The sequence below is a fragment of the Larimichthys crocea genome, chromosome XVII (genome assembly GCF_000972845.2).
Source record: "Larimichthys crocea isolate SSNF chromosome XVII, L_crocea_2.0, whole genome shotgun sequence".
Lineage (NCBI taxonomy): Eukaryota > Metazoa > Chordata > Actinopteri > Sciaenidae > Larimichthys > Larimichthys crocea.
Window position 1 is genome coordinate 25,652,015 of NC_040027.1, and position 18,827 is coordinate 25,670,841.

The 18,827-nt window shown below is 40.2% G+C and overlaps 1 protein-coding gene across 1 annotated transcript; it reads left to right on the forward strand.

Annotated features, from left to right (window-relative positions):
- The first annotated feature begins 1,606 nt into the window (after positions 1 to 1,606).
- Positions 1,607 to 18,104, forward strand: LOC104922763 (transcription initiation factor TFIID subunit 4-like). The gene is made up of 16 exons (XM_027290614.1): positions 1,607 to 1,962; positions 3,644 to 4,117; positions 4,311 to 4,432; positions 4,610 to 4,717; positions 5,544 to 5,672; positions 6,328 to 6,450; positions 6,666 to 6,755; positions 6,885 to 7,034; positions 8,392 to 8,524; positions 9,575 to 9,659; positions 9,762 to 9,922; positions 10,940 to 11,070; positions 11,650 to 11,775; positions 11,962 to 12,018; positions 15,252 to 15,359; positions 17,571 to 18,104. The coding sequence occupies exons 2-16, from the start codon at positions 3,652 to 3,654 to the stop codon at positions 17,694 to 17,696; spliced, it is 2,115 nt and encodes a 704-aa protein (XP_027146415.1). The 5' UTR covers positions 1,607 to 1,962; positions 3,644 to 3,651; the 3' UTR covers positions 17,697 to 18,104.
- Positions 18,105 to 18,827: the final 723 nt, after the last annotated feature.

The following is an 18,827-nucleotide window of genomic DNA, read 5'->3' on the forward strand; positions in this document are numbered from 1 at the left end:
CGTTGGCATCGCCATTAACGATTGTATTTCATCTGTTAATAGTTTAGTTTTCTCAAGATTAGTATTTTCTTGAGATGACAATACTTTGTTTTCTCGATATAACAAGATAATTAATACATGACCTCAAGGAATCAAAAGCATAGTCTAGTTTCTTAAATCACTGCAGGAAACATCTTTCAGTGTAGCAATGTCAGGTTAATTCATTCATTTTGCCATTGTCTCGAGAAAAGAAAGTCTTGTTATGTCAGGATAACATTTGTTCAACATAACATAACATGACGTAAATAACTTGAGATCTTGAGAAAACGAATAATATTAACTTGTTACCATGAGAATACAGAAAATTAATGTATGACCGCACAGGGCTTCCATATGTTCTAATCCTCAGGTTGACAGTGACATGTCAGATGACAGGTTTCAAAACTCACACAAGTCATCTGACGTGTTGTGGACTGATGAAAACAAAATCATCAATCAACAAAATCATTCCCAACATATCCACTTCCATCAACTCAAAACTCAAAATAACTCCCATGAGGATGGACTCCCATCAGTGCTCGTCCTTGTTTCTTCAGTCCTGTCTGTCTCCAGCAGGAGGCGGTATAGTGACTCTTAACGAGCAGCCTGTCCTCAGTGAGACAGCAGCACTTAGTTTGTTATACAAGTGTTGAATTAGTCAAGAGCAGCATATCATACTCACAGTAAGGTTTTGATTATATAATACTTAATTATTATTATTATTATTATTGTTATTTGTTAGAGATATCACACATGATGACAAGTAATAAAAAACATCTTATGAGTATTAGTTAAATAATGAACACAGGCTTTGGCTTTATTACTATAAAGCACAGCTTCATGACTTCATGTAAGTTGGACTGAGTTAAACAACTGTAGATGAAAATGTGATCTATAGTGAGTGCAGGAAAGTGATCAGTCACAGCTGAATATTTATGTTAATGAGCAGCAGCATCAATGCAAGCTGCTCCTCTGAGCATAGACACGCTTGATTAATTTTGTTTATGCTAAAATGTTCTCATTCAAAGTGTTGAGCCTGATGTATATATTCTGTTATATATTTCCAGGCTGTCATGCATTCATAGATTTTAGGAGTTAATTTGTTCTTGATATCTCCAGTTATTTATGTCATCATCTTGACATAACAAATGTTGTTATCTGAGATAGGATCATTTCCTTCAGGTATTACTATACATATTGTCTGAAGCAAAAGTTTGTTTTCCTGAGATAACAACATCATTAATTTAATAATCTCCAGAAAACAAAAGGTTAATCTAGTATATTAAATGATTGCAGGAAACATCATTCAGTGTAGCAATCTCAGAGGAGCAGGAGAATGTTACAATTGAATATTTAATACCAGACTATCCTCAAATTAATGATGTTAATTATGTTAATCCTGTTATCTCAGGGAAATAAAGTTTTGTTATCTCACAATCTCTAGAAAATGATCCTGTTATCTTAGGATAACAATATTTGTTATTTCAACACATTGATATAAATATCTTGAGATCTCGAGTAAACAAATTTAATTAAATGTAAGTCTGCTTAGGGCTTCCGTACCTGGGCTTCTCTAGACACGTGGTCACCTTTCAGCGTGCATGACGGATGTATCTAACTGTAACGTTGTAAATGCATTTCAAATTTAATATAAAATAATTACACTGGTTATTAATTCAAATCACTGTGTGTTCCACTGCATTTTGATAGGCCACATTACTTTAGCTCACTGTGTCAAATTTGACCAACCTAACCACCAAACTACTTTTGAGTGTTGGTGCATTTGTGTCACTACAGCTAGATTAAAAAAAAAATGTCATTATTTATTTATTTATTTATTTAGCTGTAGCTAATGATGGTAGCCATATGTACGTTGCGCCACAAACGCAGCACCGGTCCACGATGAGTTCAGGCTCCATGCTGCCAAACTAACACCTACAACAGGTGAGCTTGTGACTCCGCTTTTTCTCCTTAAAAGTCTGCAGGGTGGAGCTGTTCATGGAGGTGTAGTATTTTAATGAACACAGCCCGAACGATAATTTCACGTCAAAGTTTGTCTGTTTGGATGAAATGACTCCAAACAGAAGTCACAGCTAACGTCCGCCTGTCTTTAAACGACGACTTTTTCTAGAAACTCGACCAGACATGGCCTCGTCTGAAGCACAGACCCCTCAGGGGAGTTAGTGAATAGAGAAACAAAACAAACAAAATAAACACAAGTCCTAAAAGACAAATGTTGGGGCTCGTTCAAGTTGCTAATTTACCGAGCTGGAGCTGGTCAGTCTTTGGTTTGTGCAGAGTGGTTCAGTTTGTGAGTTTAGCCTCCATCTTGTTGTTGAGTTTTAAATGTGAAGTTTGAATTATTTCAGTCATATCCAGCTCTGTACAGCATGAATTATGGCAACCCAGTCAGGACTGTGTCAAGTGTTTTCTCCTTTTCAATGAGATAGATAGATAGATAGATAGATAGATAGATAGATAGATAGATAGATAGATAGATAGATAGATTCTTTATTGAGGGAAATTCAAGCATCCAGTAGCAGCATGAGACAGTCCACATAAGCATACATTCAAATGAACTTATAACACAGTAAACAAACATTAAAGTTAACCTATAAGATAAAAATCTAATCAAACCCGTGCTTCTTTATAAGTAGAAAACTATATATTTAAAAAAAAAATAGAAAGAAGAAATGAAACTACAAATAGAGATATTCATATACATGTACAAACCATACTGTTAGTGGTACAAAGGTGTAGGTATATTCTGTTTTTGAGTGCGTAGCAGACATAAAGGAAGATAAAAGAAATGGACGAGCAGATAAAAACACACACTGTGTTTTTAAAGTGAAAGCTGTGCAGTTTGTACTCAGTGTTCAGCAGGTAATGTGCAAAGGTTCACGGCATGCACAACGTCAAGTCAACTCTGCTGTCAACTCTTCCATATGTCGAGGACGTACAGACAAATGAAATATTCCCTGGTTTCCTCTGGTGCAAACGAGCAATAAACATGAAATATTCAAATATATACAAGTATAAGAAGATATTAAAATTGTAAATATAGCGATATAAAAAGATACAAACAGTGTGAATATAGCTACAATAAAAAGATGTGAACAGTTTGTAGATGGCATACAGCAACAGACTGTATATAGTGCAAATAAAAACAGTAGCTTTGGATAAAGTGTTGTATAAATGTTTAAATGAAATGAGAAAATAGTTATCAAAATGTAATGTCACATACAGTATATGACGAGCAGCAGCAGCTCCTGAGTCTACGATACAAGTGAACATTAACTCAGATTGCATATAGTTTGAGTTTATTTGTTTAGATTGTCCACGTTCTCTGGAACACTATAATTTCTGTACTTCGCTCACTGGAGTAAGCACCAGACTTCATTTTAACAGGTTAGGTTTCTGAACACTCGGACACTAAAATGACGATTTTCTATGAGCATTCTTCGTTAATGCTCTAACAAAAGAGTCATGGTGGAACACAAAAACTTCAAGCTGCATTCTAATAACATAAATCAGTGGATTCTGCAGATGATATTCAAGAAGAATACAGTTTCAGTAACTGTATATTTTTGGATGGTGAATAAAATCATGTTGCTCTTCCATTTAGAAAAAATCATGGCCACGGATAAAGTGGTTATTGAAGCCAAAAAGCTGGAGTTGTGCGGGGCAGGAGACAACGCCGTTCAAGTCAAGATACTACATGTACCACCCAAATGTGGATCCATCACTGCCGTGCAGCCTCCACCTACCGCTGCAGGTGACTGTGTCTCTGCCCCGCCTAAAGTCATCCCCCACCAACCTGCCTCCTCTACAGTGACAGTGCCAGGCCTTCAGACCTCCTCTCCTTCTGTCGTGGTGATAACGAAGGTGGCCACCCCAGGTAGAGTGAGTGCCAACAGCCAACCGCAGGTAACCAAACCAGCTTTGAGCCAGGTAGCCTCGATGAGCCAGACTGCAACCCCAGGCAGGACTGTGGTGATAACTGTACCCAGGGCGGCAGCTCCACAGACGGTTGCTGTGGCCCCTCGGCTGCCGCAGGGCACTTCACCACAGCTCCCAGCCAACATCCAGATACCACCAGGTGAGCTGCACCACCATTTGTGGTCTCCTTTGTATTCACATCACCCATGTTGACAGATGTTCCATCTTGGCTTCAATCTTTGATATTTAGTGGACTGTATGTTAGTCTGTGTGTGTTTAAATGTCTGCCACTACATTTGCTCTGTGTTTGTCCACAGTTCATTAAAATATTTCCTGATTTTGAACCCTGGCAGGTATGATGTTGATCCGCAGTGACAATGGTCAGCTGATGCTGGTGTCCCAGCAGGCTTTGGCACAGGCTCAGCAGGCACCAAGAGGTATCAGTGGTCAAGCGCCCAGAATACTGACCCCGCAGGTGTGTGTGTGTGTACTGCTTTTATTTTATTTAAAGGGACAGTCAATGTGTTACCTACTGTAGACTGCGGTCGGCGCAAAGTAATGTAATCAGAACTATCCCTTTTTTAAAATACTGAATTGTACGAATATAGCTACGTCTCACTGGTGTTAACAAGCTGTCATGTCTGCGATTCAGGTATGCGCAACAGCTGGAAATAAAAGTAACGAGAAGGTGACGGTGATCAGGATGGCAGCCCCTCCTAGTTTCCAACCAGCGCCAGTCCAGAAGACGGCTGTGGTGAAGGTATTTACACTCAACGGTCACTGACAGCGGGTCATGTAGTGTTTGGTCACTGTTCCTGCAAATGACCTCACCTGTCACATGTAATGATAATGATGACAGAAGAATGGAAAGATTACATGAGCACTTTTGATTTTTTTAATTGACTTGATTATTTTATTAGAGTTCTCCAGCCGCGGTCACAGTCAGCGTCTTGATCACCTTGAGTGCTAACTTTTAATGAGTGATGTTGCACTTCGTCTCGCCTGACAGTCTTCAGGTTGGCGGTTGGTGACGAGCGTTGTCAGTTTAGACTGAAGATGGATTTCACCTGTCATAATTAATGCTAATGATGACGGAATAATGACGGAAAGCCTGCAGTGAAATAAAATTAAAAAAAAAAACTGGTGTATTTTTAAGAACCAATTATTTTTTAGAGGGATAAAATTCACTGATCACTGATTGTGCAGCTGATTTTTGTGCTGGAAAGAAAATAGACCTTTTCTACATGGATTGTGCCCCAATGTGAGTGATGTACAGGTATAATTTTCATTTTTTCAATATTTCAAATAATTTAACATACACATTGTCGCATAGTTCTAGTAGACATCGCTCCTTCTCGTTTACAGCTTGCCAGTATTGTAAATGACAGCGCATTAGACATTTTATAAACCAAATAACTTATTGATTAATCGAGAAAATGACCAGTACAGCCCTAGTGAGTTTGATTCCTGCTGCACCACAACCACACACAACTTGTTCGTGCAGTACATACATGCCTTCTGCCCCAGCGTTGCTCAGTTTGATCAGTGCATAGTTTTGTCGTCATAGATCGTATTGTGTCGTTCAGGTGATTGGCGTAGCTCCCAAACCAGCTGTAGTCCAGAACCTCAGTGCTGTGTCTGAGCGGGGCAGCCAGCCTCGCGTTCAGGCGGTCGTCACAGAAACCAAGAAGGAGCCGCCAGCCACGTTTAGTCAGGTGAGTCCAACCAGCCCCCAGACATGAGCTCATCCCTGTACAGTAGTAAAGTATCACTTTGTATTATTACTGGCACTGCTTCCACTAATGAAAATATGATATATATATTCTGCTTCATTTTATGATTTTTTTTTTTATGTATCATATACAAGAGTTAAAGAGAGTTTATGAGCTCAAATAAAATAACTATCTATTTACAGTTCACCGATGTTGCTATGCCTCCAGTTTGACGCTATGCGGATGCCTTGCTATTCAAATCGATGAAGTTCCATAGTTTGTAGACTTTTCGGGTGGAGGTGCTCTTGTTACAGATCTATGTACAGCCGCTCTGAGCGCAGTATCCTCAACAAGCCGAGCCCCCAGAAGCTTTAGGAGCTGATGAAGCAGGCAATAGACACAGAGGAGAGGCCAAAGGGAGCCATTGACCTCATCTTTGAGAATGCTATGTCAGAGTTGAACTTCTCTGTGGCCTACGCCAACATGTGACGCTGCCTTGGGGGTCGAAAGTCACCACGTCAGACAAGCCGGGAAATTGCATACCTTATATCTTCTGCAAACTATTACTTAACCGTTTCTAGAAAGAGACTGAGAAGGGTCAGGATGATGATGATGAAATGAGTTTTCTTGTCGAAAATGTTCTTTCTGGTCGTTTCAGGAGACAATGGAGAGTGTGAAGAAGTGCAAGAACTTCCTGGTGACTCTGATCAAGCTGGCCTCCAGTGACTCCAGGTCTGCCAACATGGCCAACAATGTCAGAGGGCTGGTCATGAGGCTGCTGGTACGTGTCACCTCTTCACCACCAGAGGAGCTTTCACTCAGTAGAATAGTAGAGAAAATTATCTTGTTTTGTAGTTGCATAAAGTTCATCTGGAATTTCAGTTTTTCTTTCTGTTTATTTTCTTTTGCTTTGAACATAATTTTCTATGTATAACAAATCTATTAAATCTTACTTCCTGGAGTGTTTGTATGTGTTTTTTTTTTTGTTTCTTCCAGGAAGGGAAGCTTGAAGCCGAGGAGTTTACAGAACAGCTCTATCGCGAGTTGAAGTCGACTCCTCAGCCTTGCTTGGTGCCATTCCTCGAGGTGACCACAGATTAAACAACACATTTAATGTTCAGGTCCTGCTTCAAACTCAAGGCTGTAGATTTAAGGATGCCCTGAGCCAATCAAGGAATTTGGTTGTTAGCACGTCTTTCTCCTTGTCGCTGCCAGAAAAGTCTTCCTGCAGTGCGTCGTCTCACTGCAGACCCAGAGTTATTCATTCAACAGGCTTCAACTTCCACCTGCCACCCCATCACCTCGTCTTCCACCATGAAACAGCCCAGCACAGGCACAGGACCAACCTTCACTACGAGCCAGCAGGTAAAGAAATGCAGTAAGCAGTGTTTATAGTTCTATAGAAATCGGTCGTCAATACTCACAGTAACGTGAGGTAATCGAGTACAATTACATGAGAAACCTGCTGCAGCAAGCGGGGTGGAAGAAAAGAAGTCTAAATGAAACTAACACCCGTGTCAAGGTTACTTTTCAAATGTAATAGATTACAGGTTACTAGTTACCCTGTAAAATGTAACAATTTTTGTGACTATTTTAATGACTCATTATTTATGTAGCTTATTTAATTTGATTACTTTTAACAGGATCAGCCCTAGGCCTTTAGTGACCCTAAGATTTTGTTTGTGGCCAAAAAAACTCAAGAGTGCAATCAACAAATCATGTCAGAGGGGCTGTGGTCACATTAACCATATATACTGAACACTACAAAGAGAGTTCATCTTCTGACACGTTTGACACCAAAAACTAATTGAGAACTGTGGTCAGGACACAGAGTTGACTGCACCGCTCAGAGGCTGCCAACTCTAAAAACACTTCAATCTCATACAATACTAAACACTGATTACATAGAACAACGCAGATTGATGTGATTGGCAGATGAGAAGCGGTGAGATGAGAACCAATCAAAAACTGTCTCAAAAAAGGAGATGTATAAAATCATCCCAACAGCTTTCCTGACCCAAGCTGTCCATTAAAACCATTCAAAGAAAGCCTTTACATGTCATATGCAACATATATGCTTTTAACTGAAAATAATATACTATTACTATATATACTTTACTAGTAACTGTAATTTCTTTACATAACATTACGTCTAACCAGTTACTCCCATCACTGACTAACACAAAGAATCCTTTAGAATTCTGAGTCATAGCAGATGTAGACACTTTCTGCTCTGTCTGCATCTTCTCTTCTGTCTGTGCTGTCTCTTTGCACTAAGGCACACACAAACTTAAATATAAAATCTCACATATCCTGACGTGTAACCCCCACATGCTGATCAGTGGAATAGTGCAAAACCATTGGCATGACTGCATATCATGCCATTGCGTGTCTGGACTTGTGTGACATAAATTGTCCTCGGTTTACCTGCAAAGAATTTTACGACATCCATTTGCAGATATTTGGAGTTCTGTCCTAGATTTGTCTCGATTTTCAGAGTTAGCTCTTCAAACTGATGCATCAAAGGGCTAAAACAATATGTTTAGTTTTCCTAAAAAGTCTGCATTAGTACTGATGTGTTTTCTTCAGTACCAACAAATATGAAAGTTACTTATTTCCCTGCCCTGTTAGTTGGGGTCAGTTCAGCACACTAGAAGCGGGTGTCATCTGCAATAAATGTCACATCTGGAACTGATGCTTAATGACTGCCCTTAACATGCAGGTTATCCAGCAGCCTCAAGGAGTGACTCTGAGACCTGGGTTGATGACATTAGCCCAGTCCAGAAGTTACATATCTAAGAGCAGCAGACCAACCCCCAAACACACAGTGGTCCAGACAGGAAAACATTTCACAGGTAATGGTAGACATGGGGATTTTGGAGAATCTCACGATTTGATTCTTTTTCTTGCTGTCACAATGATCCTATTTCCACCTGGTGTTAACATGCTCTGCATATATTGTGTGGTTCTCTGAGAAACTGGTTCTCCAGCACATCAAGAACAACATCCAGAACAACATCCCAGCCTCTTCGACCCTCTTCCATTTGCATTCAGAACCAACAGACCTACAGATGATGCCGTCTCCACTGGCCTCCACTCAGTCCTCACACACCTTGAAAAGAACAAACCCCCTAAATCAGAATGCTGTTTGTTAATTTCAGCTCATCATTCAACACAATCGCCCCCATGTAAACAGTTTTAGATTCCTGGAACTCAGAACCACAGACAACCATCTCCAAACAGGTTAAGAAAGCTTGACTAAATTTCTCAAGATGGCAAGTTCTTGTTAACTTTTACAGAGGAGCAATAGAAAAGAATCCTGACTCGAAACATTACAAATGTTCATGGTTTGTACACAGTCCAGGACAGAAGGGCTCTGCAGCACAGAGACCCACCCCAACTTCAGCCTTTTCTCTGCTGCTGTCTGCCAAGCAGTACAGAAGTATCCACCAGACTACAGAGCAGCTTCTCTCCTCAGGCTATAAGACTCAACTCATCCTCAACTACAAGATAAATAATAGTTTTTCTTGTGCAGTATGAGGGCTTACGCATTTCGCTGTGCAACCCTGTGTTGTTGAGTTGTTGATAAATGAACCTTGACCAGGAGGAATGAATCTTAGTGTGATCAAACCACATCAAGTCCACAAGCTCTTTTGTCTGATTTCCATATTGACATTCAACTGACGTAGACCAAACTGTGCTTATGAGATGGCACTTTAATACCAGAGATGTCAATAGATAACATATTGAGATACAGATGTTAATATCAGGTCTTACTGAGCCCTTCAGAGTGGTCATTCAATTTCAGCAAACTTAAATATCTAAGTAATGTATGTACGCGTGTGTGACTTTGCTAAATTAAAATGCCGCTCTCCAAATAACTTTGAACATTTCTCTTTTTACAGGAACCTTCTCATTCAAGCAGCCTTTTGCTCAGGATCCGTCTCGGCCTGCTAAATTTGCATTTAAGGACAGTTCAGGATCTTACAAGTAATACACACAACTCCGAATATCTCATTCACAACAGGTCAGTGCAAAGCTGGCTGACCTGCACAAAGCTGTGTCGTTCATGTGTGTGCGTGTGCTCCTCAGAGAAGACGATGACATTAATGATGTGGCCTCCATGGCTGGAGTCAACCTGAGAGAGGAGAACGCACAGATCCTGACCACCATGGTTGGCTCTGTGGTGCAGTCATGCCAGGATCAGCCCTTCCTGTCACCTAATCCACTGCTCAGCCGAATCCTTCAGACAGGTACGAGATCCATACTGAGGCAGAGCCACAAAAATACCGCTTTATTCATGTATTATAGTTATAATAGTATATTATATTATAAGCATAATGTAGCAACAAGACAACTAATGAAGAGATTGAAAGTTAAATGTGGTTTTATGATTTTACCGTTTAATGATATATAGTGTCTTTTTAATATGTTAAAGGTTGTATATAAAATTCTCTACCGCTATAGGTCACACTAAAGCTCCAGCATCTCACAACAAAATAAATGGGTCCTGTGGCCCACCAGACTCCATTGACAAAAGCATTAATGTTAATTTGCAGATAATCAAACTGGACGGAAACAAAATAAAATGTAGTCTTTTGTCTTTCAGCTGTTCAACAATGATCAACTCTGGATTGGTTGAAATAAATCCTGAGAAAAAGTCTCTACCTTTTTAATGCCACTGACACGCTCAGTTTGTTATTCTGACAACACCATGAAAAGGATCCCTTTTTATTAAAGAGAAGGATCCTTTAAAGAAAACTGCCTTTATCGCTGTCACTCACCACCAGACTCCATTGGATATTTTCACTGTAACATTGTAGCTTCATTTGAACTAGAAAGACACAAAATAAAACTCCACATCTTTGTTACTCGTTCCAACATTCACTGATGGTTTATACAAATTAAAACCTAATTCAGTGATGCAGATTAGAAAATGTTTTTTTAAAGCCAGAAGTTTGACATACAGAGACTTGCATGGCGGCAGCATTTAAAGCCAGAAGTTTGACATACAGAGACTTGCATGGCGGCAGCATGCCTTGGGGTACGGCACTATATCTTTACATAATAAATAAATGTTTTGCTGCCTATATATATATATATTATATATTATATATATATATATATATATTATCTATATATATATATTATATTAATATTATTATCTATATTATCTATATATATATCCAGTGATATAAGGTTTTCATGAGTTATTTAGCTTGACTTCCTTGAAAATGCCTGGCCTATATGGTCTGTCTGTTTGTTTGTAGGACAGGCCCTGGCAATAACTGATGTGGGCCCGGAGGTGGTCGCTCTGGTTTCTCATGCGACACAGGAGTGTCTCCGTGGCCTCATAGAGAAGCTCACTGTGATGGCAGAGCACCGGAAGGCAGCCCTGAAGGTACGGCAGCCATACTGCCATATAGCCTCATGATGCAGTCAGTCACATTTTTTGATTTATTTATTTTTTCTGATGTTTTCGAAAGATCCTTTTCACATTATTACAAAACACTATTCATGTCATGATGACTTATTTTCTCATTATTACTGGCACCACAAATCTGCAGCCGGAGGCAGATTGTGAGTTTGTGTTTACAGTTAATTAGTACTGATACTAAATTAGCACATATTAATAAAGACTGATTGATAGAGATAATTAAAAATGTTGGCGAAGCCATATCAGTTTTAATTCTGTTGCAGTGGAAGTAGATTGCTCTCCTTAAATAAACAGACGTGATTCTGTTGTCATCCTGACATTTAAAATTCAGTTTCTCCCAAATGATCTTTATTTTATTTACTTTATTTGAATGAACCTCCCACTTATTTGTTCCTTTCCTCCACCCGTTCACCCAAATATCACACAGATAGGCAAAAAAATAAAAAGTTTAACTGTCGGCGCGCTGCTCATACTGGTTGTTGCACCAGCCTGTCATCTTGTTAACTTGTGTGTGTGTGTTTGTCTGTGTTTGTGTGGCAACAGGAAGATCTGTGGCATACCAAAGTGAGTGATGTACGCTCCCAGCTCCGCTTCCTGGAGGAAGTGGAGAGTTTAAAGAAAAAGAGAAAAGATGAAGAGGAGAGAGAGAGACTTCTACGTCTGGCCAGAGTAAGCTTAAACCACAGTTATTATTACAGTATGTCCTCAGAAACAAAGATCAAACTAAGATTAGCATGTTTTTATGGTATTAAGTCTACTTTTTAAAAGCGTGGTCACTTGGAGTAAATTTCATCTGTGCCTATATTTAAGTACTGAATGAAGCTCACTGAGACCTCTGCCTATTTGTGATCACAGAGTCGCTCACACACTGAGGATCCACATCAGCAGCAGCTCAAGCAAAGAGCCAAAGAGGTGTGTATGGGTTTCATTCTGGAGAAATCTGTGAGACTCCACACAGAATCTCATATGTCACGTCTATGTGCTGAATAACCAGGACAGGAGACTAAACCAGTCCAAAAGCTGTACAGAGATCTGTTTGTGGTTCATTCAGCAAAGGAAACACTGGACTGGTAACGGTACGTCATCACGTAAAAATCTAATGTATCTTTTCTTATGTGGCCTACCCGCATTGATGCTAATGAGGTGGACAAAATATTCTAAACATGTTTAATATAATACCGCAGCACAAACTACATCATCTAAAATGATCGTACAGTTGAATCAACCGCTGTTTAACAGTTTGCACAAAGTGTTTACACAAATGAAATATTCTGACCTTCACGAAAGAAGAATTCACTGTCAAAGTCAGAGATCGCACCAACAATACACTGAATAAAAAATCTTTATCATTATGCAGTGCATAACACAATTTAAGTGCCATCTTCAGTGCAGTACAGAAAAACACATAGTATAAAACATAAATAAAACATAGATAAAAGGGATAAAACAAGGAAAGGATTTTGGGGAAAAAAGCAGCACATCCATCCACATACAGTATATACAGAGCACAGTCCATTCATTATTTCATGTGGTCATTTAGCAGTTATGGCCTTAGCATGGAAGCAGTTTTTTCATCTGTTTGTGTGGGTTTTCATTGTTCTGTATCACCTGCCTATGGGTGACTGTTCAAATAGGATGTAGCCGGGGTGGGATGTGGGTTCCGGCCTCTTTTGAGGCAGCGGGAGCTGAGAGCTCTTCCAGGGAGGGGAGGAGGCAGCCGATGATTTTGTGGGCAGTGTTGATGACCCTCTGGAGCGCTTTTCTTTCTGCAGCTGTACAGCTGGCAAACCGTACACAGATGCAGTATGTTAGGAAGCTCTCTGTGGAACATCGGTAGAAGGACACAAGCAGCTTCTGGGAGAGATGGATTTTCCTGAGGATCCTCAGGAAATAGAGTCTCTGCTGTGCCTTCTTTACCAGCTCTCTGGTGTTAGCACTCCAGCTGAAGTCCCCCCTGTATGTGCAATAAAACCGAAAGCATTAACTCATGCGCACACAGCTCTTGTTAACCACTACGTTACAAGACACAGAATCAGAACTATGATTAAGTATTGAGATGGGAGCAAACACTCGAGTAATACCTGCAGGAAAAATCTTTTACAGAGAATTAAAATGATGTTCAACAAAGAGAAACGCAAAGAATACGATCACATAATTCATCTTATTCTAGCTTTGGAAAAACTAGAAATAATTTCCTCCCCTTTAAAGTCTGGCTAAAGATGTCACCCTTGGTGTTTAGCTCGGGTTATTTCATGTTTTACCTGAACCAGTCTCACAGAGTGAACTGGTTAGCCACAGACTAACACAGCCAACCCCCCTTTTTTTTTTTTTTAAGTTCAGCTTGCAAGTGTGAACTGCCAGGAAATGCTGTTTGGGAACCCGTTAAATCCCCGTTATTTTTCATGCTAATTGTTCATTTAGTAATGCAATAGTGTGTGTAATGTGTTTGTGCTGGCAGGGCAGGGAGAAGTGTGAGGGAGATGAAAGGCATCGGTAGCAGTGCGGCTATTTAAGGAGGCGGTAACACCACGCAGGGCTTGTTTTCCTTCTCAGGCTGCTGTGTAGCTTCAAGTCATCCCAGAGCTCCCAGAGATTTCTCCACAACAAAAAAAATCTGTTCATTTACATGCCCTGCCCACACACTCACACACACACACACCCATGACACTTTGCCAAGTCTGTACCTACATGCACACACACACTCTCAAAGCCTGAGTAGGTGCGGTGCTAATTGGAAGTGATTTTAATTGGTGTTTATTTCTCTGGTTGGAAGCCAGCAGCTCAGAGACAGACGAACTTTATTTGTTTGTTGGTAAACTGTTGGTTTGTGATTCAGTTAGGGGTTAGGGTTTCATATAGTAATGTATATAGCGTCACTATAACATAGTGTTGTACATACTATACTGTAAGGGGTCTTTCACTTTAAAACAATGACAAAAGACAGTTTGGTGATGTTGTGAAGTAGCGTTGTTTTCTTAATCTGACATGACTCAGACAGAAATCACATTCACAGACGAGGGACTGAATTCAAGTTTTGACCTTCTTCCTCACACTCCGGCCTATTCTGTATTTAACTGGAAGTTCTAGCAACTAGAGTCAAGTAGAAATATATTGTCAACTTAAAAAAAGTATTTCTCTGGGTTAGGGTTAGGGGACATTTGGGACAATGTACATACACAACACACACACACACACACAAACTTGAGTACTTCCGCTTCCCAACTAATCTGAAAACCTGGATTATTGGCAGACCTAAGATGGGCAGAATGACGCCTGGGTGCTCAAATAAGCCATCTGTAAGTGCACGTACCTGTCAGTCAAAGCAGTCATGTTGTTATTTATGAGTAACTTTAAGCCTCAATATAATTTGAATGGGTGAATTTAAAAAAAAAATTCACCCTCAGTACAGTTGTCATGAACGGGGAAATTAGCTATAGAGACAAAAACAGTTTTTGTACCAGGCTGTAAACATGTTTATTTCTGCTGTGAAGTTTCTATTTTATTACAGGCGCTTATACACGTTGAAATGTTCTGTAGCCGGCCCCAAGCAGCTGCTTGAGGTATTGCAGTTAATGGCACCTCATTTCTCAGTCACACAGGTTGCCACTTGGTTTAATCATGAAGTATAATATAACTAAGGATTCACTGAGTTCCACTCAGCTACACGTGGGAGTTCTCAATCAAGTTTTTGAGTTTTCCTGGACATTTCTTCACTGGACATCAGAGATCATGTTAATATCAACAGGAAATGTAAAATCTAAAAATATGTGGATCATGCATGAGTGTACAGATTTGACTGACTTATGACTCTGAGAAGAAATAGCTTAGCGATTTCACAGCTGATGCTTCCCAGTTCAAATCATTAAAGGAATAGCTTGCATTGGAAATATGCCTGTTAGCTGTCTGGATTGGTTAGTTAGCCGTACAGTAAATATGAATACTGCCGCCAGCAATCAAAGTGTATTTTTGGCTCTGAGCATCAAGCAACCAGCGGAGACTCTAGGAAGTCACTTGTCCAGCCAAGAAATAGTCTTCTATCACCCCCTGTGAAAGAGCGAATAGTTTTGGACAGCTGTTTCCTCTTCAGTCTTTGCACATCGCCACGTTTCCAACATTCTCTCTGCCTCTCTTCTTCTTCTTTGCAGTTACAGCAAATAGAACAAGCTCAGCTGCAGCAAAGAGAGGCCAACCTCACTGCTCTGGCTGCCATCGGGCCTCGCAAGAAGAGACCCATGGAACAGACCGAAAGCCAGGTAAGGTCTGTGTGCTGTCTCCTTTCTGCGCTGAAAACTGGATCATAGTTGACGGAGAACTATATAAGCCAATCGATCTGAAAATGCATCAGAGATACTTCAAATAAAAGAGAGCAGCATGTTTCACGTTCCAGCTCCAGCTGCCCCTCCACAGCCAACGCAGACATCTTAGCACAGCTAGCGCGCGTGTGTGAGAGTGTTAGTTTAGCTCATCGAGTCTTTAATTCTGTGTGTGTTTAAGCTGTGGCCCTGCAGGCTGTAGGTTTAACGATGAGGACACTCTGTTAACTGCGCACACTTCCCACTGCCTTTGAACTCCATTACCCAGCGGATCCGGCTGCTTGCCTCCTCTCTCTCTCTGTCTCTCTTTCCTCTCACAGCCACAGGGCTTCCTTTACCTCTTCACATGCTTTTCCACAGCTGGCACAGTGTGCACATATGACAGGATGGCAACTGTGTTTGGAGGGCAAGCTCTTTGTACAGTATGACTCTTCATGTCTTACTGCACATGCTCAGACAGAACTGCGGGACCACTAACATCTAGACATGAGCTTTAAAGTGACATAAGTATAATACATTTAGTTTTTCAAATGGCTTTTACACACATTTAGACTGTGTCCTCTGCATGTGTATTATGCTCAGTTGTCATGGAGATTACAGAAGTTCAGAACTTCAGTCACAGGCGTACAGGTGGCTAGAAAATAACTCCTCCTTGATGACCTTTGACCTTGTCACAGTGGATGCTGGGAGTGGATTGGTTCTGAGGTACGGTCGATTAGTAATAGCTGCCAAGTCCTTTCCTAACCACTTTTCCTTCACCTCAATAGAAAACTTCACGAGGTCAAGGAAAGATGTGAAGGAGAATTCATAAGGACTTAGGAGAAGACAACCACGGTGTTCAGAGAATCCGACTGCACTTGCACTAGATTATTATGTAATATTATTATTATGTGGCGCAAATGTGAGATGTGAAGTGATCTGTGGTAAAACTACAAAGTTCAGATGGACTACAAAATGCACATCTTACATCCTTCACCCTGTGTGCTGCAGAAAACAAACGCTGACAACCCGGTCAACCTGCAAAATACGACTTCATTATCAACGTCAGAATTTAAATGATAAATGAAGTGTTTGTTACGCTGGTATGGTCGCTCACCCTCCTGTCCACTCATATATAAACATATTAGCAAGTTACGGCGAAGATATATATGTGTGTGTGTGTGTGTATATATATATATATATATATATATATATATATGTGATCATCAACAGTCACAGTTAGACAACATTTGTACTGTGTGTGTAAACACAGCTCCACAGTCAACAACAGAACACACTTCATGATCAAAGTTTATTATCACGTCAACACGTCTGTCCATATTCACACGTTCTCTCTGCTGCAGTTTATTGTTTTTGTCTGGTTGTGAATGACCTAAAATCAATTTTTTGTCACTGCCGTAAGGAATTGTGGGACGGCATTACCTTCTTATCTTTTATAAAGGACGGTCTGGTGTATCCTATGCTAAAGGAGATAATAAAAGAAGCATTGAAGCTCCTTACCTTAACAGTTAGAGAATTCAAACAGCTACGTCAATACTTCCGTCATTTTACTCTGTTAGGAACCTTCCTAAGCCAATGACTATTTGAGCGCACCCCTAGCGTTCACAGAATGATGTTTAGATTTGATGCATGCCCCTGGTCCCTGTTGAGGGTCAGTTCATCTGTTCTTGTTTTTAGAGGAGTTGAGATTTTTATCATCACCTCTTTGTACACACTGCTGCCCCCTGTTGACCTGCTTCACCTCCCTCTCTCTCCATCCTTCTCCTCGTGGTACCCCATGATGCTGATCTGGTGTGTTGTAAGAGTTTAGACTCCGTAACAAGAAAGCAAAGTCCACGCTGAGTATAAAAAATACAGTTCCCAAGGCCTTTATACTCAAAATGTCTGATAAGATGATTACATTAAACTTAGTTGTCATTGCATGGAATACAGCTACTAACTTTGGTTTATTAAAGTAATAGTTTGATTTGAATTGTGTCATACACTCCGCATAAGAGCAGCAAGTTCCTGTCACGAGTTTCACTCAGCTGCTGTGTTTTGTGATGATGACCAGCACACTGGACGTTACTGCTCGAGTCTGAAAAGAAATGATACAGAACATTTGTTTTGTGTGTGTGTGTGTGTGTGTGTGTGTGTGTGTGTGTGTGTCAGATGACTCTGCTGCCCAGACAGAGCGTTCACAGAGTGACTCGGGTCATGCTAAGGGATCTGCTGATGTGTATGGAGCAGGAGCACTTCCTCCGCCACTCTCTGACTCTCTACAAAGCCATGCTGTGACCGCCTGACTTCTCCGACTGTTGACGACTGAATCAGAAGAATAATAATAGTTTCTGTGATGAGATCACAAGTTTTGGGATCTGTTTGGTTTTTTTTGCACTTTCTCTTAATTTATTTTTTAATTATATCAGATATCTTTATTTATTTATAGGCTTTATTTAGTTTGTTGTTTGGAGGATGGTGCTGGATCAGTGACTGGTCTCTAAAAGCACTCCTAATTTTGGTTTTGATTGTTTCTAAAGAAAAGAAGAGAGTGTTGGATTGAGTGTTGTTCAGTTGTCAGTTGGATGTTGAGTTTGTTTGGCCATTAAAAAAAACCTGTCACATTCTGACGTTGACTCTGTCTCTGTTTTCTGTTTTAGCCATGAGAGTAGCATGGCTGTGAGGAGAGTGATGTCGCTCTGTCACGTCAATACTTCGCTCTGTGCTCCAATCACAGCTGAGCAAGCCTCTGTCAAAATTTCCTGTACTCAATTACACGTGCTAACTCATCTCTGTTGAAATACAACCACATTTTCAAGACCTTAGATTTTATTAATAATGTTATATGTTGTTAGTTAAATCCTCGCAGAAAGTTTCATATTTAACGTACAGATGTTAGATTGATACCATCTAGACTGCATGAGGGAGCACTGCAGCTGTCTCGGCAAAGTAAAACTCATGAGACATCGCTGCGTTCAGCCTTTTGAAAATCCTTATTCATGAGTTTATTCATCGTGAGATGATCTTACTATAATTATGCAAAACAAAGAAAACGTGATGTACAAATAAACGCTGCTGGCTCTGCTTTCTGTTCCATGCTTCTCTACGAGCTAACCCCCAACGTATCATATAAAATATATGTAAAAAAGAATACGATTTGCACAGATCTTCTCCCTCTGTTTCCCCAAAACAGAATGAAGACTGCATTGTGCATCTATAACAAAGATATTACATGCCATAAATCTAATTTAGCCTAATATGTTTTTGTTTTTTTCAGGGAACTGCCCTTGTGCTGTAATTTTACACTTCACTGAATGCAAAGTAAGATTTGCTCCAGGTGAAAGTAACTGATGGTCTCTGCAGATATTCCAAAACAATCAAACAGTACATGCAGATAAGGCTCATGCCTCATAATTTATACAGCACAAC

Excerpts from the sequence above, each read along its gene's own strand:
- LOC104922763 (XM_027290614.1), top strand. The coding sequence starts at position 3,652 with ATGGCCACGGATAAAGTGGTTATTGAAGCCAAAAAGCTGGAGTTGTGC. Across the intron at positions 4,433-4,609 it reads CCAGAATACTGACCCCGCAG|GTATGCGCAACAGCTGGAAA; the intron begins GTGTGTGTGTGT and ends TCTGCGATTCAG. Across the intron at positions 9,923-10,939 it reads CAGCCGAATCCTTCAGACAG|GACAGGCCCTGGCAATAACT; the intron begins GTACGAGATCCA and ends GTTTGTTTGTAG.